Source organism: Arabidopsis lyrata (genome assembly GCF_000004255.2).
Source record: "Arabidopsis lyrata subsp. lyrata unplaced genomic scaffold ARALYscaffold_4, whole genome shotgun sequence".
Lineage (NCBI taxonomy): Eukaryota > Viridiplantae > Streptophyta > Magnoliopsida > Brassicales > Brassicaceae > Arabidopsis > Arabidopsis lyrata.
In genome coordinates this window covers 14,058,149-14,082,510 of record NW_003302552.1, presented here as the reverse complement: position 1 = coordinate 14,082,510, position 24,362 = coordinate 14,058,149, and the positions used below count along the sequence as shown (strand labels likewise).

At 33.7% G+C, this 24,362-nt stretch overlaps 6 protein-coding genes across 6 annotated transcripts; 5 read left to right on the top strand and 1 right to left on the bottom strand.

Moving 5' to 3' along the window:
- The first annotated feature begins 479 nt into the window (after window positions 1-479).
- LOC9317163 (protein LURP-one-related 7) lies at window positions 480-1,783 on the top strand. The gene is made up of 3 exons (XM_002881050.2): window positions 480-824; window positions 916-1,116; window positions 1,431-1,783. The coding sequence occupies exons 1-3, from the start codon at window positions 603-605 to the stop codon at window positions 1,554-1,556; spliced, it is 549 nt and encodes a 182-aa protein (XP_002881096.1). The 5' UTR covers window positions 480-602; the 3' UTR covers window positions 1,557-1,783.
- A 286-nt stretch (window positions 1,784-2,069) lies between these two features.
- Window positions 2,070-4,131, top strand: LOC9317162 (U2 small nuclear ribonucleoprotein B''). Its single transcript, XM_002881049.2, has 5 exons — window positions 2,070-2,367; window positions 2,697-2,869; window positions 3,258-3,351; window positions 3,467-3,555; window positions 3,710-4,131. The coding sequence occupies exons 1-5, from the start codon at window positions 2,295-2,297 to the stop codon at window positions 3,977-3,979; spliced, it is 699 nt and encodes a 232-aa protein (XP_002881095.1). The 5' UTR covers window positions 2,070-2,294; the 3' UTR covers window positions 3,980-4,131.
- Window positions 4,132-4,195: 64 nt separating this feature from the next.
- Window positions 4,196-6,153, top strand: LOC9315327 (probable WRKY transcription factor 25). The gene is made up of 5 exons (XM_002881048.2): window positions 4,196-4,685; window positions 4,794-4,910; window positions 4,999-5,528; window positions 5,609-5,770; window positions 5,848-6,153. The coding sequence occupies exons 1-5, from the start codon at window positions 4,449-4,451 to the stop codon at window positions 5,984-5,986; spliced, it is 1,185 nt and encodes a 394-aa protein (XP_002881094.1). The 5' UTR covers window positions 4,196-4,448; the 3' UTR covers window positions 5,987-6,153.
- A 3,603-nt stretch (window positions 6,154-9,756) lies between these two features.
- LOC9317160 lies at window positions 9,757-10,328 on the top strand. The gene has a single exon (XM_021027014.1). It carries the CDS (start codon window positions 9,884-9,886, stop codon window positions 10,115-10,117), a length of 234 nt encoding a protein of 77 aa, XP_020882673.1. The 5' UTR covers window positions 9,757-9,883; the 3' UTR covers window positions 10,118-10,328.
- A 487-nt stretch (window positions 10,329-10,815) lies between these two features.
- LOC9315326 (cation/H(+) symporter 13) lies at window positions 10,816-13,918 on the top strand. Its single transcript, XM_002881046.2, has 4 exons — window positions 10,816-11,283; window positions 11,367-12,371; window positions 12,519-12,914; window positions 13,027-13,918. The coding sequence occupies exons 1-4, from the start codon at window positions 11,026-11,028 to the stop codon at window positions 13,858-13,860; spliced, it is 2,493 nt and encodes an 830-aa protein (XP_002881092.1). The 5' UTR covers window positions 10,816-11,025; the 3' UTR covers window positions 13,861-13,918.
- Window positions 13,919-18,964: 5,046 nt separating this feature from the next.
- Window positions 18,965-19,853, bottom strand: LOC9317159. Its single transcript, XM_021027031.1, has one exon. It carries the CDS (start codon window positions 19,737-19,739, stop codon window positions 19,206-19,208), a length of 534 nt encoding a protein of 177 aa, XP_020882690.1. The 5' UTR covers window positions 19,740-19,853; the 3' UTR covers window positions 18,965-19,205.
- Between the last annotated feature and the right edge of the window lie 4,509 nt (window positions 19,854-24,362).

Here is a 24,362-nt window from a genome sequence, read left to right as displayed (position 1 = left end):
ATGAGTATTATAATTCAAAATAGCATTTTTTATAAAGTCAATTGATATAAAATATTTCAATGATATATCATTTTCATTAACATTTTCAATAACATTTTTGTGTCACATTTTCGAATTATATATTAGTATACAACATTTTTACTAATTGTGTTACATTTTCGAATTTATTAGTATATAACAATTTCGAATTATATTAATTGTGTAATATAGTTATTATTGAAAAATATATGAATTATATAAACAAAATCTTTTAATATCTTTAAACCCGTTGACCCGTTAATATATATTAGTGACATGGAATAAAATTTTATGATTAAAATTCTCTAATGGCATATATTGTAATTTCTTACAAAATCAAGTTATGATCCTTAGGATGTACTTCCCAAATATTAGTATAGGATATATATATATATATATATCATTCTTCTATGAATTTATTATTACATTATATTAACAAAAAAAAAAAACAAGAATTATTTTATTGGTGCAAAAATTTATCTGATCTTTAAGTAGAAAAACAAAACAAAACAAATTGGCGTTGAACAAAAGCAGCTTGTCTTGGTCTACTTTTTCGCTTCTGAGTTGTTAGAGAGACTATGTGAATGGCGAATTCCGAGACTCCCTATAACCCCGACCTTGAGGATCTCCGGCGAATACCAGTTGATCTCTTCGCTTCCAAGAAACTTCCCGGACTTTCCTCCGGCGATCTCGGATTTGCCGATTCTTCCGAAAATCTCGTCTTCATCCTCCGCAAATCTTCTTCTTCCTTGAAATCTCTCCTTGATTCCTCCGGTGTTCCTCTCTTCTCCATCTCTCGTCCCCACGTAAGCCTCCGTTGATTCCTCAATTTTGATCCCGATTTTGCAATTCTTATTAAGGTAACTTTAAGACCTTTGTATATGTGTTGTAATGTAGAATGGAATGTGGGAGTTACATAAAGGAGATGTCGAAAAGCGTAAGGAGTTGGTTCTAACGGCGAAGCGGACATCGAACAAATTCAGTAAGACAGAGTTAAAGGTCTCTTTTGCAGGAGAATCGTCACAACATCTTGTTATCAAAGGTTGTCCCTTTCAGAAATCATGTACCATTTATAATCAAGATTCCATTGTTGCTCAGGTAAGAAAAACTCATCTTCTCTCAATTACATCAAATATCATCACTATTGAAAATTCTAGAGCTAGTCAATAGTCAAGATCATGTTATACTTTTTGGATTACCGGGTTCAAAAGTTATCGGTTGGATCATGCTTGCTGATGAAATATGTGAGATTTAGTTATAGGTAAAGCTCAGTTGTCGAAACATAAAGAACCCCTTTTTATTTGGTTTGTAGAATTTGCTTGGATTCTAATACTTTGTCTTAAAGATTTTGTTTGTCTTTGTGCTTGAAAATTTGCCTCAATCTGATTATGTTTCTTTAAATGTGGTGGCAGACGAGTTTGATGTACAAGCTGAGACAGATTTATGTAGGAAGAAGCAAGTTCCGGTTAACGATATTTCCAGGATCCATCGATCATTCTCTAGTAGTCGCAATGGTTGCCACGTTTCTTCAAGGATGAAAGTGAAAAGTCGTCAATTTGTTTTATGATTTTATCACTGTAAAGGAAAATGTAACAAAGAAAAACAAAGGCATTTTAGTACATTGCATCCTCAATGCCTTTTGATTCAATCGGCTCACACGTGAAATGTAGATACGATGAGTTTGCCCTTTCTCAAAAATTTCGGTATTATCTATATCTTGTATAAATAAACTGGTGTTTCATGAATCTTATCACAAGAATATTGAGATTCTAAGGTCATTATTCAGAAAAAGTTTGCACTTTTAAGTCAGATATATGGTTTTGCTGTTTATTAATTCGCTATTTATAAAGATACAAATGTTTAAAATCGCCAAAACAATCAAAACACAAAAGAAAATCATTTACATTATTTAAAGAGAAAATTATTGAACAATAGTCAATATTTTCGTTTGAATCAAAATGGTTCACAAGACTTTTGGCGGAACTTTTATCTAGAGTTCATAAAAGCCCAATCCGACCACTCATTCGATTTCCGGTCAAATTCGGTCTATGCGGTCAAATTCAATCCGGTCTGTCCGGTCGGCTCATTCTCGTTGGTACAAAAATTTTTTGTCGAACCAACAAACGGCAACGGTGTCGTTTCATTGTCTGATATTGAAACGCAGCTATTTCTAAACTCTTCTTCGTCTCTCTCATTCCCACGATTAGGGCTCTCGCTAAATTCCTCAGACTCGTGAATCGTCATCGTCTTCGCGGAGCTCACTCACTCGCTCGAAGATGTTAACGGCAGATATACCACCGAATCAATCAATCTACATCCAAAACCTCAACGAAAAGATCAAGAAAGAAGGTAAATTTCTCTTCTCTCTTGTCTAAATCGTCGAGTCAATTTCAAAAGTTGAAACCTCCATGAGCTTCGTGTACCAATGATTCAAGCTTAATTAAGCTTCTAAAGTACTTAATGTTAGGGTTGTTGTTTGTTTTTAGCTGTTATAGAGTGTTTGTTTCTAACTTCTAGGGTTTCAGAATCTTATTGAATCTAGTGATGAGGTTTTGAGGATGATATATATGTTGATGTAGTCTTTTTTCGCCATTGAGTTTCAATTCTATGGATAATTAGTGGTGTCTTAGGGCAGTATCAATCTCATGCTTTATCTGACTTGGTTTTTGGTTTTCCAGAATTGAAGAGATCTCTTTACTGTTTGTTCTCTCAGTTTGGGAGGATACTTGATGTGGTTGCTTTGAAGACTCCGAAACTCCGGGGACAAGCTTGGGTTACGTTTAGTGAAGTCACAGCCGCTAGCAATGCCGTTCGTCAGATGCAAAATTTCCCCTTCTATGATAAGCCAATGGTCAGTGTCCATCACTCTTGAGTATATCAATCTCTTTATAATTTCCCTGGAAGTTATCTTCTATGTGTTGTATAGATTGATTGAAGCGCTAAAAGCCGAAATCCTTACTGTGTTTATGTGATTACCAGTAATTTTAGAGTGAAACCTTTGACGTGTTATTCGCAATCAATCTTTAGTTATACATGTGTTTTGATTTTGTTGCTGTTCTAATTGGCCTTCTCAATCACATTCTCTTTTGAGGTTTTCTGTCAAAATGTTTCATCTGTTTGTTATATATATCGTTTGTATAACTACATCTTACCTCTTTGGGTGTTTGTAAACTATTCAACTACTTCTGATCAGGTTGAGACTTATCTTTCTTACTTTTTATGTGATCTTTTGACTGCAGCGCTTACAATACGCAAAAGCAAAGTCAGATTGTTTAGCTAAAGCTGAGGGAACTTTCGTTCCAAAAGATAAGAAGAGGAAGCAAGAAGAAAAAGGTTTTAAACTTTGTTTTTTCTTTCCCCATGTTATCCTTTAGATGTTGGTTCAATGATAAACTATAAAAAAGTTCATTTGTATCTGAAGTTAACAAACTACATTTCTTACTTTCAGTTGAAAGAAAGCGTGAAGAATCCCAACGACCAAACACGGCTAATGGCCCAAGTGCTAATGGTCCAAGTGCCAATAACGGAGTCCCTGCGGTAAGTGTTCTTGTTCTCACCTTCATCTTCAGAACAATCTTTCATTGTTGCATCATGTGAACCTTCTCCATAACATGATTTATATATATATATATTCTATTGTTTCTGGAGATGATGTTGATGATTTTCGTTTTACTTCTGCTTCTTAATAAAGCCATCCTTCCCACCGAGCGGGCAAGAAGCGATGCCACCAAACAACATACTCTTCATTCAGAATCTCCCACACGAGACAACAAGCATGATGCTTCAGCTTCTCTTCGAACAGTATCCTGGATTCAAAGAGATAAGAATGATCGACGCAAAACCAGGAATCGCGTTTGTGGAGTACGAAGACGACGTTCAAGCTTCCATAGCTATGCAACCTCTTCAAGGTTTCAAAATCACTCCCCAGAATCCAATGGTCATCTCTTTTGCCAAGAAATAGTGAGTTTTGTTTTTGTTTGTTTGTTGTCCTCTAAGACGATTCTGTACCAACCAACCTGATGTGTATAACCAACGGTTATCTATTGGTTAACGGATTAATCCGGTTTGGTTTAATCATTGAAAGAGACCCTTAAAACGCGGTTTCACACTTGACGATTTATCACAATTTAGGAGACGACTCATCAAAAAAGAATATCTTACTGGTCAACCATTTTTATATAAATATTAAAATGATATTTAGGCCAAGTAGAAAAAGACAAGAAAAGAGAGAGAGAGAGAGAGAAAAAAACACCTTGCTCAATACGCCAACGTCGTCGTCTTTACCCAATCTAATAAAATCCTCTGTTAACATCTTTTTTAGTTTTATCCTCTTTTTCATTTCATAGATCAATTTCATAAAAAAGTTTCTTCTTTTAGCGAATCCTCTGTTTTCTGAAATCTTAAAGTTGTCTCCTTTAATTAAAACCATCATGTCTTCGACTTCTTTCACCGACCTCCTTGAATCTTCCGGCGTTGACTGTTACGAAGATGATGAAGACTTGAGAGTTTCCGGGTCGATTTTTGGTGGGTATTATCAAGAGAGAACCGGGTCGGGTTTACCTAAGTTCAAGACGGCTCAACCACCTCCTCTTCCGATTTCACCATCTTCACATAACTTCACTTTCTCCGATTTCCTTGATTCTCCTCTGCTTCTCAGCTCTTCACACGTAATAAAGCTTCCATGTTTATTAATAGTTTCATCTATTTATTGCAGAAATGAAATAAAAAAACAATCTTTTGATCTCTGGCTTGTGTTTTGTCTTGTTTACTTGCAGAGTTTGATATCTCCAACAACAGGAACGTTTCCATTGCAAGGCTTTAATGGAACAACAAACAATCACTCGGATCATTTTCCTTGGCAGCTTCAATCGCAACCCTCAAACGCTTCTTCTGTATGTGTTTCCTTTATTAGCGTTTTGAAACATCTTCACTTGCTTGTATTGATGAATCAAACTTGTTTCGTTTTTTGTTATTTTCCAGGCTTTGCAAGAAACATTTGGTGTTCAAGATCACCAGAAGAAGCAGGAGATGATTCCTCATGAGATTGCAACACAAAACAACAATCAAAGTTTTGGATCAGATCGTCAGATTAAGATACCAGCATACATGGTGAGTAGGAACTCTAATGATGGTTATGGTTGGAGAAAATACGGTCAGAAACAAGTGAAGAAGAGCGACAACCCTAGGAGTTACTTCAAGTGTACGTATCCTGATTGTGTTTCCAAGAAGATTGTTGAGACGGCTTCTGATGGACAGATCACTGAGATCATTTATAAAGGTGGTCATAATCATCCTAAGCCTGAGTTCACCAAGAGACCATCACAATCTTCATTACCATCATCAATTAATGGGAGGCGCTTGTTTAATCCTGCTTCTGTTGTTAGTGAACCACATGATCAATCAGAGAACTCTTCGATTTCGTTTGACTATAGTGATCTTGAGCAGAAAACCTTTAAATCAGAATATGGTGAGGTTGATGAAGAGGAGGAACAACCTGAGATTAAGAGAATGTAAGTAGTTTTTTTGAATTAGAGGAATCAAATGGTTTGTTCTTGGGTTTGAAAATGACATTTTTGAGTTTTGGTGACAGGAAAAGAGAAGGTGAAGATGAAGGAATGTCTATAGAAGTAAGCAGAGGAGTGAAAGAGCCAAGAGTTGTGGTTCAGACAATAAGTGATATTGATGTTCTTATAGATGGCTTTAGATGGAGGAAATATGGTCAAAAAGTTGTCAAGGGAAATACTAATCCAAGGTTGGTTATAGAAAACTGAATTTCTTAAATTTCCAACTTGTTTTTCATGTGTTTTAATCACTATCTTTGTTGTACAGGAGCTACTACAAATGCACATACCAAGGTTGTGGAGTGAGGAAGCAAGTGGAAAGATCTGCAGCAGACGAGAGAGCTGTTCTCACTACCTATGAAGGAAGACACAACCACGATATCCCAACCGCGCTACGTCGCTCATGAAAAACAACATTCTTGGGACTTAGTCACTAGTAATATCATTTAGGCTTTCTAAAAAAATACTCTTACTATGGCTTATCTTTTGTGCTCATTCACAGTTTGTTTATTTGTTTGTTACACAGTCAATACTTTGTTTTGTACAGAGTGGTGCTTAATAGTTTTTTTTTTTATCACATTTGTAAACAACATTCCCCAAAAATAGCTTTTTTGAGCTCTAATTAATTTCGGATGACAAAAAAAAAAAAAAAAAGCGCTACAAAATGGGATTTGGTCTAGACTTCCTACTAGAAAACCAGATCCTAGAAAAGCTAAAAACAAATCATGCATATTGGTCTATGCGAATCTATTATATTATTAAAACAAGAGAAAAAGAAAATTGAAATCCTTTTCGTGACCTTATTCATTTAACGAGGAAATTTGTTTTTAATATGTATCAAATATAGTCAATTTTTTTTTTTTTTTTTTTTTTTTTTTTTTTTTTTTTTTTTGTCATCCGAAACTACTTAGAGCTCAAAAGAACTATTCCTGGGAAATGTTGTTTACATATGTGATATGAAGCGGTTCTGTACGAACTTTTCGTGCCAGATTATCCGCTTTAACATTAGCACTATGAGAAATTAAAGATAAAGAGAAAGTTGAGAACTCTTCCTTGTCGTTCTGAAATTCCTCCAAATACACTGAAAACGCCGGCCATTCGGTTGGAAAAGACACCATCTTCACCAGATCAGAACAGTCTGTAAAGAACGCTACCTCTTGATTATCTGCACCAATCATACACTTTATCGCCCAGAGAAGGGCCTCGACTTCTGTATGTAGTGGAGATAGACTTCTACGGAGGTTGGCAGCTCCCATGGTTGGCGGCTCTCCATTTGATGATGTACAGAACCATCATGTACCGGAGAACTTATCACTTTCTTTCCACGATCCATTCACAAAACAATGGTGTCCTGAATAATTCGAGTCAAGTGAAACATCCCTCACTCGAGATCGAGTGACCAATTCCATAAAACCGTGATTTTCATTATGAAGCTCAATTTGAGTTAACTGCCACAATTGTGCCTCTTCTTCCGCTAACTGTAATACCTCTAACGGGTTTTTGTCTATATTTTCAAAGATTTTTTCATTCCTTGCTTTCCAAATATACCAGATGATCCATGGAAAAGCTGATGAATCGAAATCCGAAGGTATCCTCCAAAATAAGTGATCCAAATTCGCAAAAATAGATTATGTGGGAAAATTTCCCATAGCCGTTGGAATCTGTGAAAGCGCCCAAATCTGTCGTGCCGGGTGGCACTGAAAGAGTGTATGATTGATCGTTTCCTCTGATGCACCACATCTGGCACATCCTGTGTCACAATCTATTCCTCTTTTCCGCAAATTTTCCGTAACCGGTACACAACCCGTTAAGATTTGCCACAAGAAATGGTAATAGTCAAATTATAATCTAATATATATGAATTGATATATATACAATTATTAGACAATTTCTCTTTTTAATATTTTAAAGTGTATTTTCAATCTATCTATTTCAAGAAAGCAATTACGAATATATTATATTAAAAGAATGTGCCTCAATACTTAATAATATTATATAAATATAATACAAGTATTTTTATTAAACTTTTTATATAGTTTAACAATTTTGAATTCTTTTTTAATCAAATTAATGGGTTTACCGGCCCCTTTTTGTTTGAGGTGAATTATAAATTGTGAGAAATAGTGCAATCGTCAATTACTTAAATTGGTAAACGACCCAAAGCTATTTGATTATAATTCAATTTGTGACGATTATAAGTGGAAATTTCATATTCTTCAGTCATTGATGATAAACAATTTTTTGGACAATACTCAATATAATTACCACAAAATATACATATTCCAAAATCAATATAGTAATTAAGTAATCATTTCTTTCAAATATTATTTTCCAACTTCAATTCAAAACAGGAAAATGTATAGGACATACTCGAACAAATACATCACATGCAATGCATTTATCAAATTCAAAATTGATCGACCGCAAAATCATTCCGATGTTACTAATTTTTCATAGAGATTAAATAAATACATGTAAACGATTTGTATGGGATAAGATAATCATGAAACCTTGACCAATATATATATACCTTGCATGACTGATGAACCCGGTTATCATAGGAAGCATATTGTAATTATCTTTAAATAATTCTATCTTTTTTTTTTCTTTCTCTTGTTTTAAAAAAATAATGAAGATGTTGGATTCATTTTCAATTACTAGGTTTTTGGTACACCACAACATTACCTTTAAGCTTAATTTTGTGCAATCAAACCTCCGCAACTAAATAGTTACACATCACTTTTGTTAAACATAAGTAGCAACAACAAAAATATCCTTTAGTAAATACAAAAACGCTTTTTTTTTATTAAAAGTCCTCTATTTGGTTAATGTACGATACTGAAACATGTCTATCACACGCATACATCTTATACATTGGGTCATTGGGATACATCTTATTTGGGTACGGTCACATTTATTTATTAATCCTTTTTTTTGTTAAGTTTATATATTAATCTTCTTATCGTGTAATATTGTATACAGTACATAGTTGGTAGACTTGTATATTTTTAAAAACATAAATTAAATCTCACTTTGAATAAAGATTACTTTATTGAGAAAAGAAATTCCATAAATATAAAAATCACAACATAACATAACATATATTCACCCGCGTATAACCCTAGTGTTAAATAAAAGAAACCACTGTGTATATGATTAAGAGTACGTGTCAAGGTCTAAAAGCCCTGAGATGAGAAAACATGAAGACAACAACAACAACTAAGAACATAGTGATAGCAGCATAGGGAGGAAACATGGGCATAGAAGCTAAGTAACCTGAGATTACGATCAGTAAAAAAGAGAGGCGATCTATAGTGAAAGCCAAAAGTGGATGTGTTCGGGGAAACACGGCATTGGCCAAGAGGAAGAGAGAGAACGCCAGCTGATTGAGAAAGCATTGGATATAGATGCTGGTACTGAGACTTGGGCGTTGCGTCCATGATGAAGTGTAGCTTAGTCCAGCAGCAAATAAATAGTTTAGGACGCATAAGCTTAGACGGTCCATTTGGTGGAATTCATGAGGAAGCGGGCCATGTGGTGCACCTTCCACTGCCACAAACTCGTTTTCTCGATACCATGGAAACCTAATAGAATCCGGGGACTGAGAAACTCCCTGGATCATCGGAAAGGGAAGAGTTGGATTCCTCTGACTTGGCGCCTGATGAGACTCATCCGGTTTACGTTGTTCTTCTGGTTGGATTGCGAGATCTGGTGACGGAGGAATCCTCACCGGAGATGGAGGTATTGAGTTGCTGTGAGCAGGAGATAAAGGAGTAAGATTGCTCAGACTCGGTTGAGTTGAGTGGCCCAACAACTGAGAATCACTTTGGTTCACATAAAAAGGAGGATTCAGGTTTCTCTGGTTTGGTGGTGCTTCATCATTATCTACGGGAATGGGATTTAAGGCTTCGGGCACATAGAAGATAAACAGAAAAATCATGTTTCAGAAATGTTTGATGAAGCTAAAATCTTTACGAGAGAGAATTATTTAATTATGTTTGATGATAATTATGAGTAGTCAACATAATTATTTAATTATGAGAATTATTTAATTATGTTTGATGATGATAATTATGAGTAGTCAACATAGAATTATTTGCGTCATTGCCCCAAGCGCAAAGATAAGTTTTCGTCTCTCCAAAGCCTCTTTATTTATACCCGAACAAAATCCTCATCTCAAAACTTGTTTCCGATGTGGGACTCTGGCTTTTACCAATTTTTCCTTTTTAATAATCAAACATTTATTATTCCTTGTAGAAAACCTAAGAAAATTAGTGTCGCAGCCGCAACAGCCGGAGAAAAAAATGGCGACTACAACTTCGTCTTCTTCGTCGGGTCGCGAATTCGAGCTTGAGAAGGAGATAAAGAGGCAAGAGGTTTCGTTAGATGAATTGAGCAGTCTCTCTTCTTCTCGAAGTGTCTACCAGAAAAACGGCAACCTCTTCTTCCTCACATCTACCGAGAAAGCGAAAACCTCTGCGCAGAAACAACTTGACTACGCTAAATCTGAAATCAACAAGATTCGTTCGCAGACATAAACAATAAAGCTCTGTAGTTGCTGGAGATCCAAAGAACTTCTTGATACAAAGCTCACCTGTCTTTTTTTTTTTTATGATTGTATTGCTTCAACTTGTTGATATAATTGATGCTATATCAATTTTCATTAGTTCGTGTATGATCTTTGAATTGTCTTGGAATTGGTTGCAAATTACTTGATTTTGATATGATAATCAGCTATTCTGATAGTAATTTTAATTCACCTTGAATTACTTTGAATACTTGAGATTTTGATTATCTAAATGTAGTTGGTTCTTGTGTTGAGACTACTGGTTCTTGGTTAACACTATGCGGCCATGAATGCATTACAATGTTATTCAGGGTTTAGCGTCTTGGTAGGGAATTATTCACTGGAACATCTTCAGAAAAAGAAACTATGATCAAAGCTTTAACTCAAGACAGATTTGTCTTCTCTTTTGCCTAGCATTAAGATTCAATATCAGAATAGCATTAACATTGTGTGAGAACTTAATTTATTTTTAGAACTTAAAAGTGAAACCAAAACCACAAATTTAGAACGGTGGAGATTATGAGGAAAGAAGATCAACCAAACATAAAAATAGAAATAAACAATAAATGGAAACAACAAATATAGGCTCCTCTTTCTTCTACATTCTCTCACATACATACCTCTCTCTCTCTCTCTCTCTCTCTGTTTGACCTCACCAAAGTCTAAGAACCAATCTCTCTTTTGTGTATTTACTGATAAGAAGAAGTTAGCCTTCATAGCCACAAGTAAAAACAGAGTCCTCTGTTTTTTTCTCTCATTCTCCATTACATTTTCTCATCAAAAAATGAAAACATAACCTTGATAGTTCCCCAAACCTAGTATCTCCCTCTCTCTCTCTCTGTCTACTTGTTTTCTTCGTTTTACAGATAAATAAAGACCATGGATCTGTCGACGTTTGGCAGAGACGATATCAACTCGTCGCAATTGGGCGAAGTGCACGGTCCATTCATGTTGGAAGAGCTTGTGTGCCAGACACAAAACATGTTGACCTCAAAAGGCATTTTCATGAAGAGTGACCCTCTCAAATACGCAATGCCTCTTCTATTGCTACAAATGTCAGTCATCATCGTAACTTCTAGGCTTATCTTCCGTGTACTTCAACCTTTAAAGCAAGGAATGATCTCTGCTCAAGTCTTGGTATAACTTTCAAATACTACATTCACTATCTCTTATTGCGAAAAATGTGTGTTTGAAACATTTTCTTGTGTGTATATGTATAGACTGGTGTTGTTTTAGGACCGTCTTTCTTAGGACACAATGTGAGATACATGAACATGTTTCTTCCCGCTGGAGGCAAGATCATTATACAAACGCTTTCAAACGTCGGTTTCGTCATCCATCTCTTCCTCCTCGGACTCAAAATCGATGGGAGTATTATCAGAAAAGCTGGCTCTAAAGCCATCCTCATTGGTACAGCCTCTTACGCCTTCCCGTTCTCGCTTGGGAACCTTACGATTTTGTTCATTAGTAAAACTATGGGACTTCCCAGCGACGTGATTAGCTGTACAAGCAGCGCGATCTCCTTGAGCTCGATGACTTCATTTCCGGTTACAACCACGGTATTAGCTGAACTTAACATCCTTAACTCTGAGCTAGGTCGGTTAGCCACCCACTGCTCAATGGTCTGCGAAATTTGTAGCTGGTTCGTCGCTCTCGCGTTTAATCTCTACACGCGTGAGCGGACGATGACTAGCCTTTACGCGATTTTCATGATCGTAGGTCTTCTTCTGGTGATATATTTCGTCTTTAGACCTATAATAGTATGGCTCACCCAGAGGAAAAGCAAATCAATGGATAAGAAAGACGTTGTACCGTTCTTCCCGGTCCTCTTTCTTTTATCTGTAGCTAGCCTTAGCGGAGAGGCCATGGGGGTCCATGCTGCGTTTGGAGCGTTTTGGTTAGGCGTTTCTCTCCCTGATGGTCCGCCTTTAGGCACGGAACTTGCTGCGAAACTCGAGATGTTTGCTTCGAATTTGTTCCTCCCCTGTTTCATCGCCATTAGTGGTTTGCAAACAAATTTCTTTGAGATCACAGAGAGCCATGAGCACCATGTGGTAATGATTGAGATCATTCTCTTGATCACTTATGGATGCAAGTTCCTTGGAACAGCGGCTGCGTCTGCTTACTGCCAAACGCAGATCGGAGACGCGCTTTGTTTGGCCTTCTTGATGTGTTGCCAAGGTATCATTGAAGTCTACACTACTATCGTGTGGAAAGACGCTCAGGTGAAAATAAATAGACGTTGCTTAATTTGTTTTTTAGTTAGGTTTTGGTTAAGAATTAGCAAATATTATAGAAATATATGTTTCTTCCTATTCACGTAAATTTTCTTTTAACTTAAAGGTAAAAAAAATTTGAATCTGGTTTTACAGGTTGTTGACACAGAATGCTTTAATCTGGTGATCATAACGATTTTGTTGGTAACTGGGATTTCGCGGTTTCTCGTCGTGTACCTCTACGACCCTTCAAAACGTTATAAAAGCAAAAGCAAACGAACAATCCTCAACACGAGACAACACAATCTTCAGCTACGTCTTCTCCTTGGCCTCTACAATGTTGAAAACGTTCCTTCTATGGTGAATCTTCTAGAAGCTACTTACCCGACACGGTTTAACCCGATCTCATTCTTTACTTTGCATCTCGTCGAGCTTAAAGGCCGAGCTCATGCAGTCCTTACACCGCACCATCAGATGAACAAACTTGACCCTAATACGGCCCAGTCCACTCACATCGTCAACGCCTTCCAGCGTTTCGAGCAAAAGTACCAGGTAAAACAGCGAAAACGTTTTTTTCATCATATAAGAGATCAATAATTCTGCTTTTGCGTTTGCAGATTGATAAATAGATGATAATAATACATACTTGTCTTCTTTATGTCAGGGAGCTCTCATGGCGCAACACTTTACCGCAGCCGCGCCTTACTCGAGTATAAACAACGACGTATGTACGCTTGCGCTCGACAAGAAGGCGACGTTAATTGTGATTCCGTTCCACAAGCAGTACGCGATTGACGGAACGGTCGGACAAGTCAACGGGCCCATCCGGAACATAAACCTTAACGTGTTGGAAGCGGCACCTTGTTCGGTCGCAATATTCATAGACCGAGGAGAGACCGAGGGACGTCGCTCCGTGTTGATGACCAATACGTGGCATAACGTGGCGATGCTCTTCATCGGAGGCAAGGATGACGCGGAAGCGCTAGCGTTATGCATGAGGATGGCTGAAAAACCGGACCTTAACGTTACGATGATACATTTCCGTCACAAGAGCGCTCTTCAAGACGAGGATTACAGTGACATGTCTGAGTACAATCTAATATGCGATTTCAAGAGCCATGCAGCGAACAAAGGGAAAGTTCATTACGTGGAGGAGATAGTGAGAGATGGCGTGGAGACTACACAAGTGATTAGCTCACTTGGAGATTCCTATGACATGGTGTTAGTAGGGCGAGACCATGACCTAGAGTCTTCGGTCTTGTACGGACTCACGGACTGGAGTGAGTGCCCTGAGTTAGGTGTGATCGGAGATATGTTGACGTCGCCAGATTTTCATTTCTCCGTACTTGTCGTTCATCAGCAGCAAGGAGACTCACTGGCCATGGACGATAGTTATAAATTGCCTAACGTCGAGCATCAGAAGATTGGAGATACTGGAATGCAACCACGTTTCTCCGCTGAAGAAGGTTTCACTACCATTGATCTCGGTAAACACTAGAGGAGGAATTCCAAGTGACTTAAACTTGATTTAGTAACATTCATTTTTTTTTATCATAAGTTTATAACTAGAGATATTTATACATAGATGTATCTAAGAGGTAGATGCATTTAGGATCTTGAGTTGAGTCTGAGGATGTCATCATGTTATAGTAGTTTTTTTTTTTATTAATAATAAGAGATCAACTTAGTAAATAAAATATATTTTGGTTAAACTCATGCGTGAATGGTTTTGTGTTGGAGAACTAGAACTATGTAACATACTATATTCATATATATATATAAGTAGAGCCGTGGCTATGTGAGGCAAAATGAAACTTTCGCCTACGGCCAGTTTTTTTTTGGAAAAATTGTAAAGACGTCATATACTTTTGTGTATTGTAATAATTAAAGGCTCACTTTTTGTATTGAAACAACGTGATACTTATAATCTTGGGTATAGTTTATATGGTCTTTTAAATTAAAAACTGAATGAACATAACAAATCAAACCTTGAAATCACAAATTACTATTACTAATATATTCATATTCTACGATTAATATAGTAATGCCCGACATTTTATAATAAAGAAGGGATAGAAAATTATGTTCTAAACTAAATATTTTGTTTTATTTTTATTCTTTATTCAAGTAGAATTTTAATTGTTATTTTAAAAGTTTTTGTTTTAAATACCTCCTCCGGCCTCCGTATCTCTAGGAACGGCTAAGAAGGCGGCATTATGATATATGTCATCATAGTTAATTCATATATTTTTCAACATGTACACCAAAATAATAAAAGGCTATAACTACAAATAAGATTAAAGTATATATGCAATATAGTACATAGTTTCAGCTTCTACTAGCCGCTGGAATTACCCCAAGATGATTGAATATTGCATACACGTCATCATTGTCTTGAACCACTTTTCGAGGATTGTTAGCAATATACAAGCAAACCACGTTTCCAGCGTTGTTAGCATTGCCCTCAATGGCTCAGTTGCGTTGTTTACGTGACTTTGGAGCGTTTGGTCCATCGAAGCTTTGTAATACAGATATACGTACTAACTACAACAAGCCTCTAAAACCCACTCCCATGCCTTTCACATTCATACATCCGCCATCCAGTCCGTATGTTCAAATGATTCTTGTAGTCGTAAGTGTGTTTAGTACATGGATTTATTGTGATGCATATATAGTTTCAGCTTCTACGGCTGTTGGAATCACATGGATTTAGTGACATTTTTTTTTTATCATAAGTTCATAACTAGAAATATTTATACATATGTGTATCTAAGAGCTAGCTAGAAGCATTTAGGATCTTGAGTTGAGTCTCAGGATGATCATTATGTTATAGTGTAGTTCTTTTTCTGTTTTATTGACATATATCAATAAGAGATCAACGTAGCAAATAAAACATATTTTGCTTAAACTCATGCGTGAAGGGTTTTATGTGTTGGAAAACTAGAACTATGTGACATACTATATTCATATAGATCGAAGGCTGCATTATGAACTATCATCGTAGTTAATTCATATATTTTTCAACAGGTACACAAAATAATTAAAGGCTATAACTATAACTAAGATTAGCGCATGCATATATTAGTACATAGTTTCAGCTTACGGCTGCTATTTTTTATGTATCCTCTACGTACTGTGACAATCTCTCTAGTCCTAACAACAAATGAGATGCTTGATAATCACTTCTAGGTGTAGGAGAATCCAAAGCTAGTAGACTCAAGCTCTTAAAGCTTTATTAGATAGAAAAAATGAGATTGAAAATAAGAAAATGAAATAGACTACGACAACTTTATTTTGGGCAAGGGAAAAAGAAATGAACTTAAGATTCACCAAAAACACAATGAATTTAGATTGATATATATATATAACCTATGGACTTATTTATCTCATAATATTGGGCTTGTTGGCGCTACTATGAGTAAGTGCTTTTGTGTTAAGGATGCTCTAATACTAGGACATACGTATTCAATGTCACAATATCTGAGAAAATGTAAATCTAGTGGATATCTTCACCAATTCTCTACCTCTAACAACCTAAGTTTTTCTTTCTCGGCAACAAATTTGGTGTTGACTTACCATCCACCATCAGTTTGAGGAGAATATAAGATCAATGAAAAAAACAGCTTAATAAACATAACAACTAGAGACAAAGCACAACAAGGACCAAAAAGAGAAAGATGCACTTTGACACACATCAAAGAGATGTAGAAACCAATCACAATTGTATAAATTTTGGGTTATAAGAAACCTTTTGAAATCACTGATTTACAACGTAGAAGAACCCATCTAAATTTGAAGTTTTTATTTCCGGTACAATAAAAAAAAAAAAGTGGTGAACGAAAAGATGGGTGTTTAGAAGAGATGGGACATTAGGATGGGAAACCATGTGAAGGTAGCAGCCGAATCATATGCCCTCGCCAGCTTTCATTTTCTTTATTTTTCTATTATATTTTAAGAGATTTATAATTATGTTTTCCATTTTTTAACTTGTAGATGTCTCCATCACCTAGCTTTTAAGTTACCCAATAACGTTAGCAAGAAAAAACAAATTTCTTCATAACTAATTCGCATTCTTTTTAACCTTATGATGATTTATCTGATCTAGGAACGTAAAAACTCTAAACTTTGACCAAAAAAAAGATGAAGTAAAATCGATGGTTGGCATTAATATATCACTTCACGATGTTGTTAAAGTTTAAAGTGTATGGTTGCACATTTGTAATTAGTGATAATGAATTAGAATGATTAAAAAAAAACATAATTCTATATCTGACATATAGTGATCCATTAAGCATATTCTATATTTGGCCAATCAAAATTGATCCTTTACATATAATGAATTAATTAGAATATTTAAAAATCTTGCGTCCCATATAACGAATTAATTAGAATATCATAATACATTGGTAATTAATTTAGTAATAACTGGGTAATTAATTATTTAAACTATAAATTTCTGAAAAGTCAACATGGCAATATTGTAAATCACATGGGAGAATTAGGTTTTATATTAAAAATGTTTTTCAATTAATATAGTAAGATGTTGTATTTTGGAAGAAATCTTATTTCTTTTCTTTTTTTCTTATATACTAAAAATAGCTAAGGAATGAGAGAAATATGTGGTCATGGTATATGTTGTATTCTTCCTCTCTTTGAGCATTTTATCACGGGACGACTATCTTGTTTATATCTAAAAATAGAAATGAAAACTCTTTATAAATAAAAATTGAATGATTGTATACATAAAATATTCCATCAAACCAGAGAAAAAAAAAACAAAAAAAAATATATTAAGAAGATAAAATTCGGTAAAAGTAAAAGATTTGTTAGTTTCATCACTTTTGTGATGATCACCATGTTGATTTCAACTAGTATATCAGTAAATCCAGAATCATATAGTTGGAAACCACCTATTTCAGCCATACACTGTGAACCTCTAAGACATGTAGTGCACAAAATGGCGACTCATTATGCCAAAAAGTTTGTCGTAGTGAAACTTATAATTACGGAAAATGTTTCGGAATTGGCCCAACAAAGATGTGTGCGTGCACCCGTGGCCTTTGTAAAGGCGTATATCCACCTAGTGGTTCTTGAATAACTAACAATATTTGATTATTGAATAAATAATAAGATATTCTCTACGTTGATTACTCATTAGTGTTTGTTGGGATCTAGGCCAACATTTTTATTCACATATGATTTACTATTTATCATATATATGTTATATGACTTTATATGATGATATTTACATCAATTTTTTTTTTAAATGTCAATTATAATAAATTAGAATGAAAATCATGCTGGCCGCGATAATGTTTTAATTTTTATTTAATATTGTATTAACTAGTTATATGATAAATATATATATATAATTGAACCAAAATAACTTTATTAGGAACCTAACTAACCTTAAGTGCTCATAATAATTTAAGAACGGGAATAAAGTTACTATATAACCAAAAAAATTATTAATTAATTTTGTGAATATATATATTGCAATTATATTGTACATTTTTTGACAATACTATTTAAATGTATGTGTTTGTTTGTTTCTCTATAATAAATAAATATATATATATATATATATATATATATTTCTAAAGAGTCTCCGGTACTTTGAAATTGATTTGTAATGGGTATGACTAGTAACCAAAAGTTGTACAAGTTTTTTAGCTATTAGCTTAAGCTGTAAGCTTTATCGGAATAGTTGAGCTGTAAACTATAAGAAAGAGCTGTAAAAAAAAACTGAGAGTAAAACTGTTAGTAACGTTTTTGATAAATATTTTATGATTGGTAAATTGTTAAAGCTTAACATCATGTACCATTTTGATATTGGAGTACCATTCAAAGCCAATATATACCTTTACTAAATTTTACAGATTTTTTTTTAATCATTGTTTTGGTTTAGTGACCTTTTATATTATTATTTGTCCATATATAGTGAATACTAGCATTAACTTGCTTTGCACTTTATATGATTGAAACTTTAATATTATTTGAAAACATATGGTTTGTTTTTCAGTTCCACAGACTTATCGATTGGTCCACCTACATGGCTACATCTGCATGTGATGACCTTACATGATTACCTGACGTGTCTACACTCTATCTTTGGCCCTTTAATTAATCAGCCGTCTCGAGTTCGCATTATTACCAATAAATAATTAACCACCGAAACTTAAAAAATTTATCTGGTCTAAATACGTTGCATTACAGTTGAACATGCAGTTCTTCTTATATAAAGTATGATTTAAATTCTTTTGATTTTATAATGACCACAGTTTAATGAAAGTCATCAACCCCAACCCATTTATAATTGAAAATTTTCAATTTAATTCTTCTTAAATTCCAACCTCTTCCATTATTACTTGACATCTAACAACATATTAATTATTCACTTGATCTCAACAAATATTGAATTAGTAATTTGTTACCAAAATACGATTTTACCATTTTCATATACTATTGGTTCAGTTACATGAATTTTTCTTTGCATTTTCGAAATTTGATCCTAATTGTACTATACAATTAGATATCTGTCATATAAGATCCAGTTTACATATGCTTACAAAGTTTTAATTTTAGATAATGGTCATATGATCTTAACTTAGAATCTTGTCCTCATTGCCACATTCTGAAAGTAGAACATATATCAATGTACCATAGATCTTATCCACATGAGTACATTACATAGTTTTGTTTTTAACTTCAAAATAAATAAAATATTTGAAATTTTTCTCCCCGGGAATGTTAAATAAAAATCCGATTTCCGGATCCAAAAAAAAAAAGAATATAAGAAAATAGAGACAATTAAACGAAGAGTGAAAAAAAAAATACTACTAATTAATTAAGATCCTCAGTGATGCTATCAAGGTGAGGCCGCCACGTGGACACTGATGCCGACCGGCTATGTTTCCGACGGTGACGATTCTCTTTACCGGCCGAACTCATCTTCTCCGACAACATAACATCTTCCAAATATTTCTCACACAACGTCAAACAATGACCATCGAGATCCTTATTAGTACTCATATGATCACTATTAATGTCACTGCCGCTTTCAAGAGGCTTTTTCCGGCAACGGACCTCTTTTCTCTTCTTTGTCTTCTTCTTCTCCGGCAAAGAAGTATCCGGTATAAGAAAATAGATGCTTCCACGCTTAAGCTCAGATTCAGGGGACAAGATCAAGATCTTACGAACAACTCCTTGAGAACAAGGTTTGCTTAAGACATGGTTAGGATTCGCCTGAAGGATCTCACCGGCGGTCATTGGACGAGTGATCTCGTCGACGTGGCCGTTGAGATGTACGATACGGATCAAATCTAACGCTCCACATGGAAGTACACAAGCCAAACAACACCGTAAACTGTTTCCCATATCTTCTTCTTTTGCTAACAGATTTCTAAGTTTTGCTTTAACAAAACAAAGAGAATTTATAGAAAAAATTATTATGTTCTTTGTTATTGTTGTGTGTTGTTTTTGTGGGGAAGACGAGGTTATATATAGCTAGAGTGAAGAAAAAATGATTAAAGAGAGCTTGACCAAACGTATACGGAAGTTGTATTTACTAAAATGCCTTTTCTTCTTGATGTGATTAACTTAAGCAAGCCCTCCTTAATCCTTATTATAGTGCTCATCATTGTAAAAACACTATTTAGTTCTTTTGTTCCACTCAATTAATCTACATTTTAACAATAAAAGATACCCATTGTTTTGGTCAATACTTATAGTTATCACTTTTTAGTCTTAAAACCTATCTGTCTAATAATTTAATTTCTAACAACTATAAGAATAATTATTTGATAGAAGAAATTAATATATGAAGTAATATGATTATTGTCAAAAGATTCAAAACTAATCAGAATGAAAGTAGCAGTACTTTAGAATTATACGTTTTACACCAAACTACTAAATAATATATCACAAGTTCATAACTATTATTTTTAATATATGTGCTTTTTTGAATTTTTTTGTTAAAAAATATAGATGCTTTAATTTATCCAGTAAGGAAATTCGTTACAGATAAATGCGGACCGTACTATTTTTATTGTATTTTCAAACAGTTTTGGAAGCTCTAATAGGTTCTTCTAAGCTATTCCAAAAAAAAAAATTTAGTTTTTATTTTTATACACACAAAAAAAAAACAAACACAAATACTACTAACTGAGTAGAAAGCCAAAAAAAGTGTTAACCAAATTTCTTATTTTTTTGTAGGCGAGGGGGACAAAAGTCCCTACAATTTATTAATTAACTTAAAAGAATTACAAACGAATATTGCGTGGAAAACCTGTCCCATTAGCATTCTCTAACATAGTCAAATAAACCATATCAGGGCAATAATCAAAAGAATGAAATCCTAACTGTAACCAAATTTCTTTTATCTTCGCTACGTTTGCTAAAACTGTTTTTCTTCTTCTACTATAATGCAATTCGGCCAAAAGAAGAAAAAAAAAAACACCAGAGCTGTAAATGGTAACATGTATTTGTGGAATTGCTGTTGAATTCATGTAGAAAAAAATACATGTTACATCATTTGTATATGTGAAATTGTTGAGGAATTTTTGATCTGTTGTCATAGTGGTCTCACTTCAATCTTTGATATATTGAATTAATCAAACCTTCAACAAATAGAAAATAATCAAACAATATGAGAGGAAATCAATATGAGTGGATTTTTAAAGAACTAATAATTTTTGATATTTTTTTATAGTTTATGTTTTTTTTTTTTTTTAATTTTGTGGATAGCCTTGGATGTTCAAGTATTTGGTTCGGTTTCAATTATGTAATTTTTAGTTTTGGATATTTTGGTTCTCGAGTTTAGTATACATTCATTTATTTTAGAATTTTGGTTAAAAATTATTTCGATTTCAAATATTTCGGAAGTTTCGGTTTTTGAATCAAGAACCGATTAGGAACCAAAACTTTTTAAATATTGTTTACTTCTTGTTCTTACCCAAATAACATTTCGGGTATTTTCGAGAAATTTTTGAATACTTTTAGTGTATAGTATTTTTTGGTTATTCAGATTTTTTATTATTCAGTATAAAACTAACTATAATATTTTAGATATATAATTGTATTTTGGTTTCATTCAGGTATCCAAAATATTTTGGTTCAGGTTCGTTCGGTAATGAATCTAACTTAGAGTTCAAATGAAATTTAAGATCCATTTATTTTTATTATTCAGTATAAAACTAACTATAATATTTTAGATATATAAAGTTCTCTTGTTAATAATTTTAGAAATTTATTTGGGTTGTATAAAAAAAATTTAGTCAGATTCAGCAGTTACCATTTGAATTTTAAATTATTCAGTCGGATTCCGCAAAAAAACACAAATATATTCAGCCAGATTCAGCAATTCAGCCAGATTCAGCCAGATTCCTCGGTTACCATTTAGACCCCAGAAAAAACAAAATGTTGCCCAAAACGATAATACGGTGATGCGGAATAACAATTATAATTTGTTGATATATACTCCATGTCATGTTCTAGCATTTTTGTTGTTTTTGTTGTGTTTCACAAAGATTAATTTTTTAAGAAAAATCTTTATTTTTATTGATTAATATTATAAATAGTAACATTTAAGATAAAATGATTAAATTTATTAGATTACTATTGATTTATAGTTATCAGAAAATATTTAATATAAAAATAATATTAAAATAATTGTTTTTAATATGTGTATAACCCAAAACACCTGATTATTAGCTCATAATCCATTTCGTATCTGGAGAACTCCATAGTCTAAATGCTCTCAGGCAAGCTACTAGGCTACTAGCCATGTTACGCCATTTTACACCAAAAAAAAGCTACTAGCATTAATCGTAATGGTGGGCACTGGGCAGTATCAAAATTTGGGTCCTTGATAATTGTAATTCATAATTAAGGCACTTTACTGCTCACTGCCACATATATATATATATATATATATATATATATATATATATTTTTCGTTTTAAATCAGAAATTTAAACCGTACGTACGCTATTTGTACTTAATTTAACACTTATGCTATTTTGCAAAATGATACTCTCTCCGTTTCGTTTTAATTGTCGTTTAAGGTTTTCTCATACAAATTAAGAAAAGTATTTAGTTTTCTGTTTTACCCTTTATTAATATATTTTATAAAAAATTCATTGACCGAAACATTAAAACAATAGGGATAAAACTAGAATTTTTACCAAACATTTGCATCTAAAACCTAAAACGACAACTATTATGAAACAAAATTTTAACTCTAAAACGATAAACAAAACGAAACGGAGGGAGTATTAATTACTATAGAAAATAGTAAGAGGATTTTTTTTTTTCTTTTAAGAGAGGAGCTTGTTGATATGTAAAAAATGGAGAAATTTAGCCAGAGGATCCGTTACGCTCGGGTTATAGTTGAATTAACTGAAGAATATAAGAAAAACAATGGGTTTTCCTCATTTTCTACTAATAATTTTGTTAAAGCCTATTGTCACATGTCTCATCTGGAAAAGACAAAAGCTTAAGACTGAAACTGCACCAATAGTACTACGTTATATTCGATGTTAATTATAACCCTGTCACAATGAGACAGAAAAAGTAAAATGCATGTACCAAATGTACGTAGGAATCTAGTTAGATCATGATTCTCCAATTTCTAGGATTATATTAATCAGTTAATTATGACTCTCGACGCTCGAGACGTTAACTTCCCTCCCCTTAATGATATGAATTTAATGGTGCTTAAGGTTTTGGTAAAACCCATATTCATCAAATGATTAATGCCCCAATAAATACATATACTTAAGTACGTATGAGGAAGCTTCGTAGCACGGAGGTTTCGGGCACCGACTATATATGTATTACGTACGAACGGCGCTGAAATTGGTTGATTATGAAACTAATGATTTAAATTATTTTCTAGTCTCAAAGAATAAGCCTCGTGTGTACTGTGTACCACAATTTTTTTTGGGGGTGTTTAGTTATGATTGAAACTTAATTAACAATGAAACTAAAAGACAATCAATTAATTGAAGAACGTGAGCCAAGTCTGTCTTTTCCCTCAATTCGACAACACTTTATATCCACGGTGGATCATAAACCACATAATTAATTATGTAGTTGAATGAGGTTAGTGAAAAAGGGTTAAAATAATGTTAAAATCGTTTAAGACAGAACTGATTGTTTGTTTGTTTCTAAATTATTTCTGAGCCAGTTTATGCAAGCAAACAATTTTCTACATTAGAATCTGAATAATATATTTTAACGTAGGAATCAGTCGATTGGAAATAAATATTTTACTAGATCAAATACGGCTGACAATATAATGATACTATAAAGGAAAATAATTTTAATTTCTGTACACATTAGAAAAAAGAGTTCATCTGCAAAATTCAAATCGAGAAATTTTCTCTAAAACCGTAAAACTTACTCGCTCAAGGGCATTAATCATGATCTTCATTAATTTAAATAATATTAATAATGTAATATATTTATATCTTAGGTAAATAGCATAGTTCTTTTTTTTGATACAGTACTATATATCAAAAGTTTGAATTTACTTATATATGTTGGTGAAACTATGATGATCCTTATTATATTAAATAATAAATACTAACAAGAATCGAAAAAGGATTAGTTTAATATGGTTGCTTGTCTCTCCATAATTTTTAGTCACAAAGCCGGAATCAGAAATAAAGAAAAGATATATAGCTGTCATTTTTGGTCAAACGGTTAAATGATTCAATTAGTCTAGTTTCTAGCTCCCGTTACAAACTTCAGTTTTACATTTTTGTTCTGAAAGATTTTGAGCTGTATTGGTGAACTGTCTGAAGTTATGTACGTATGGAGATTGAAACTAACTCTTGAAAACATTTGCCTAAGAAAATAAACAGCAAAGTTTATTTTAAGTTTCAAACGTGGTGTTGATAATTATATAAAATGTGTCGCTAAGGTTTCGACAAGACTTTTTGTTTACTGTATTTGCCAAGCCCACCTCCGGGATTAGTTATAGAGGTCTAGGTTAAA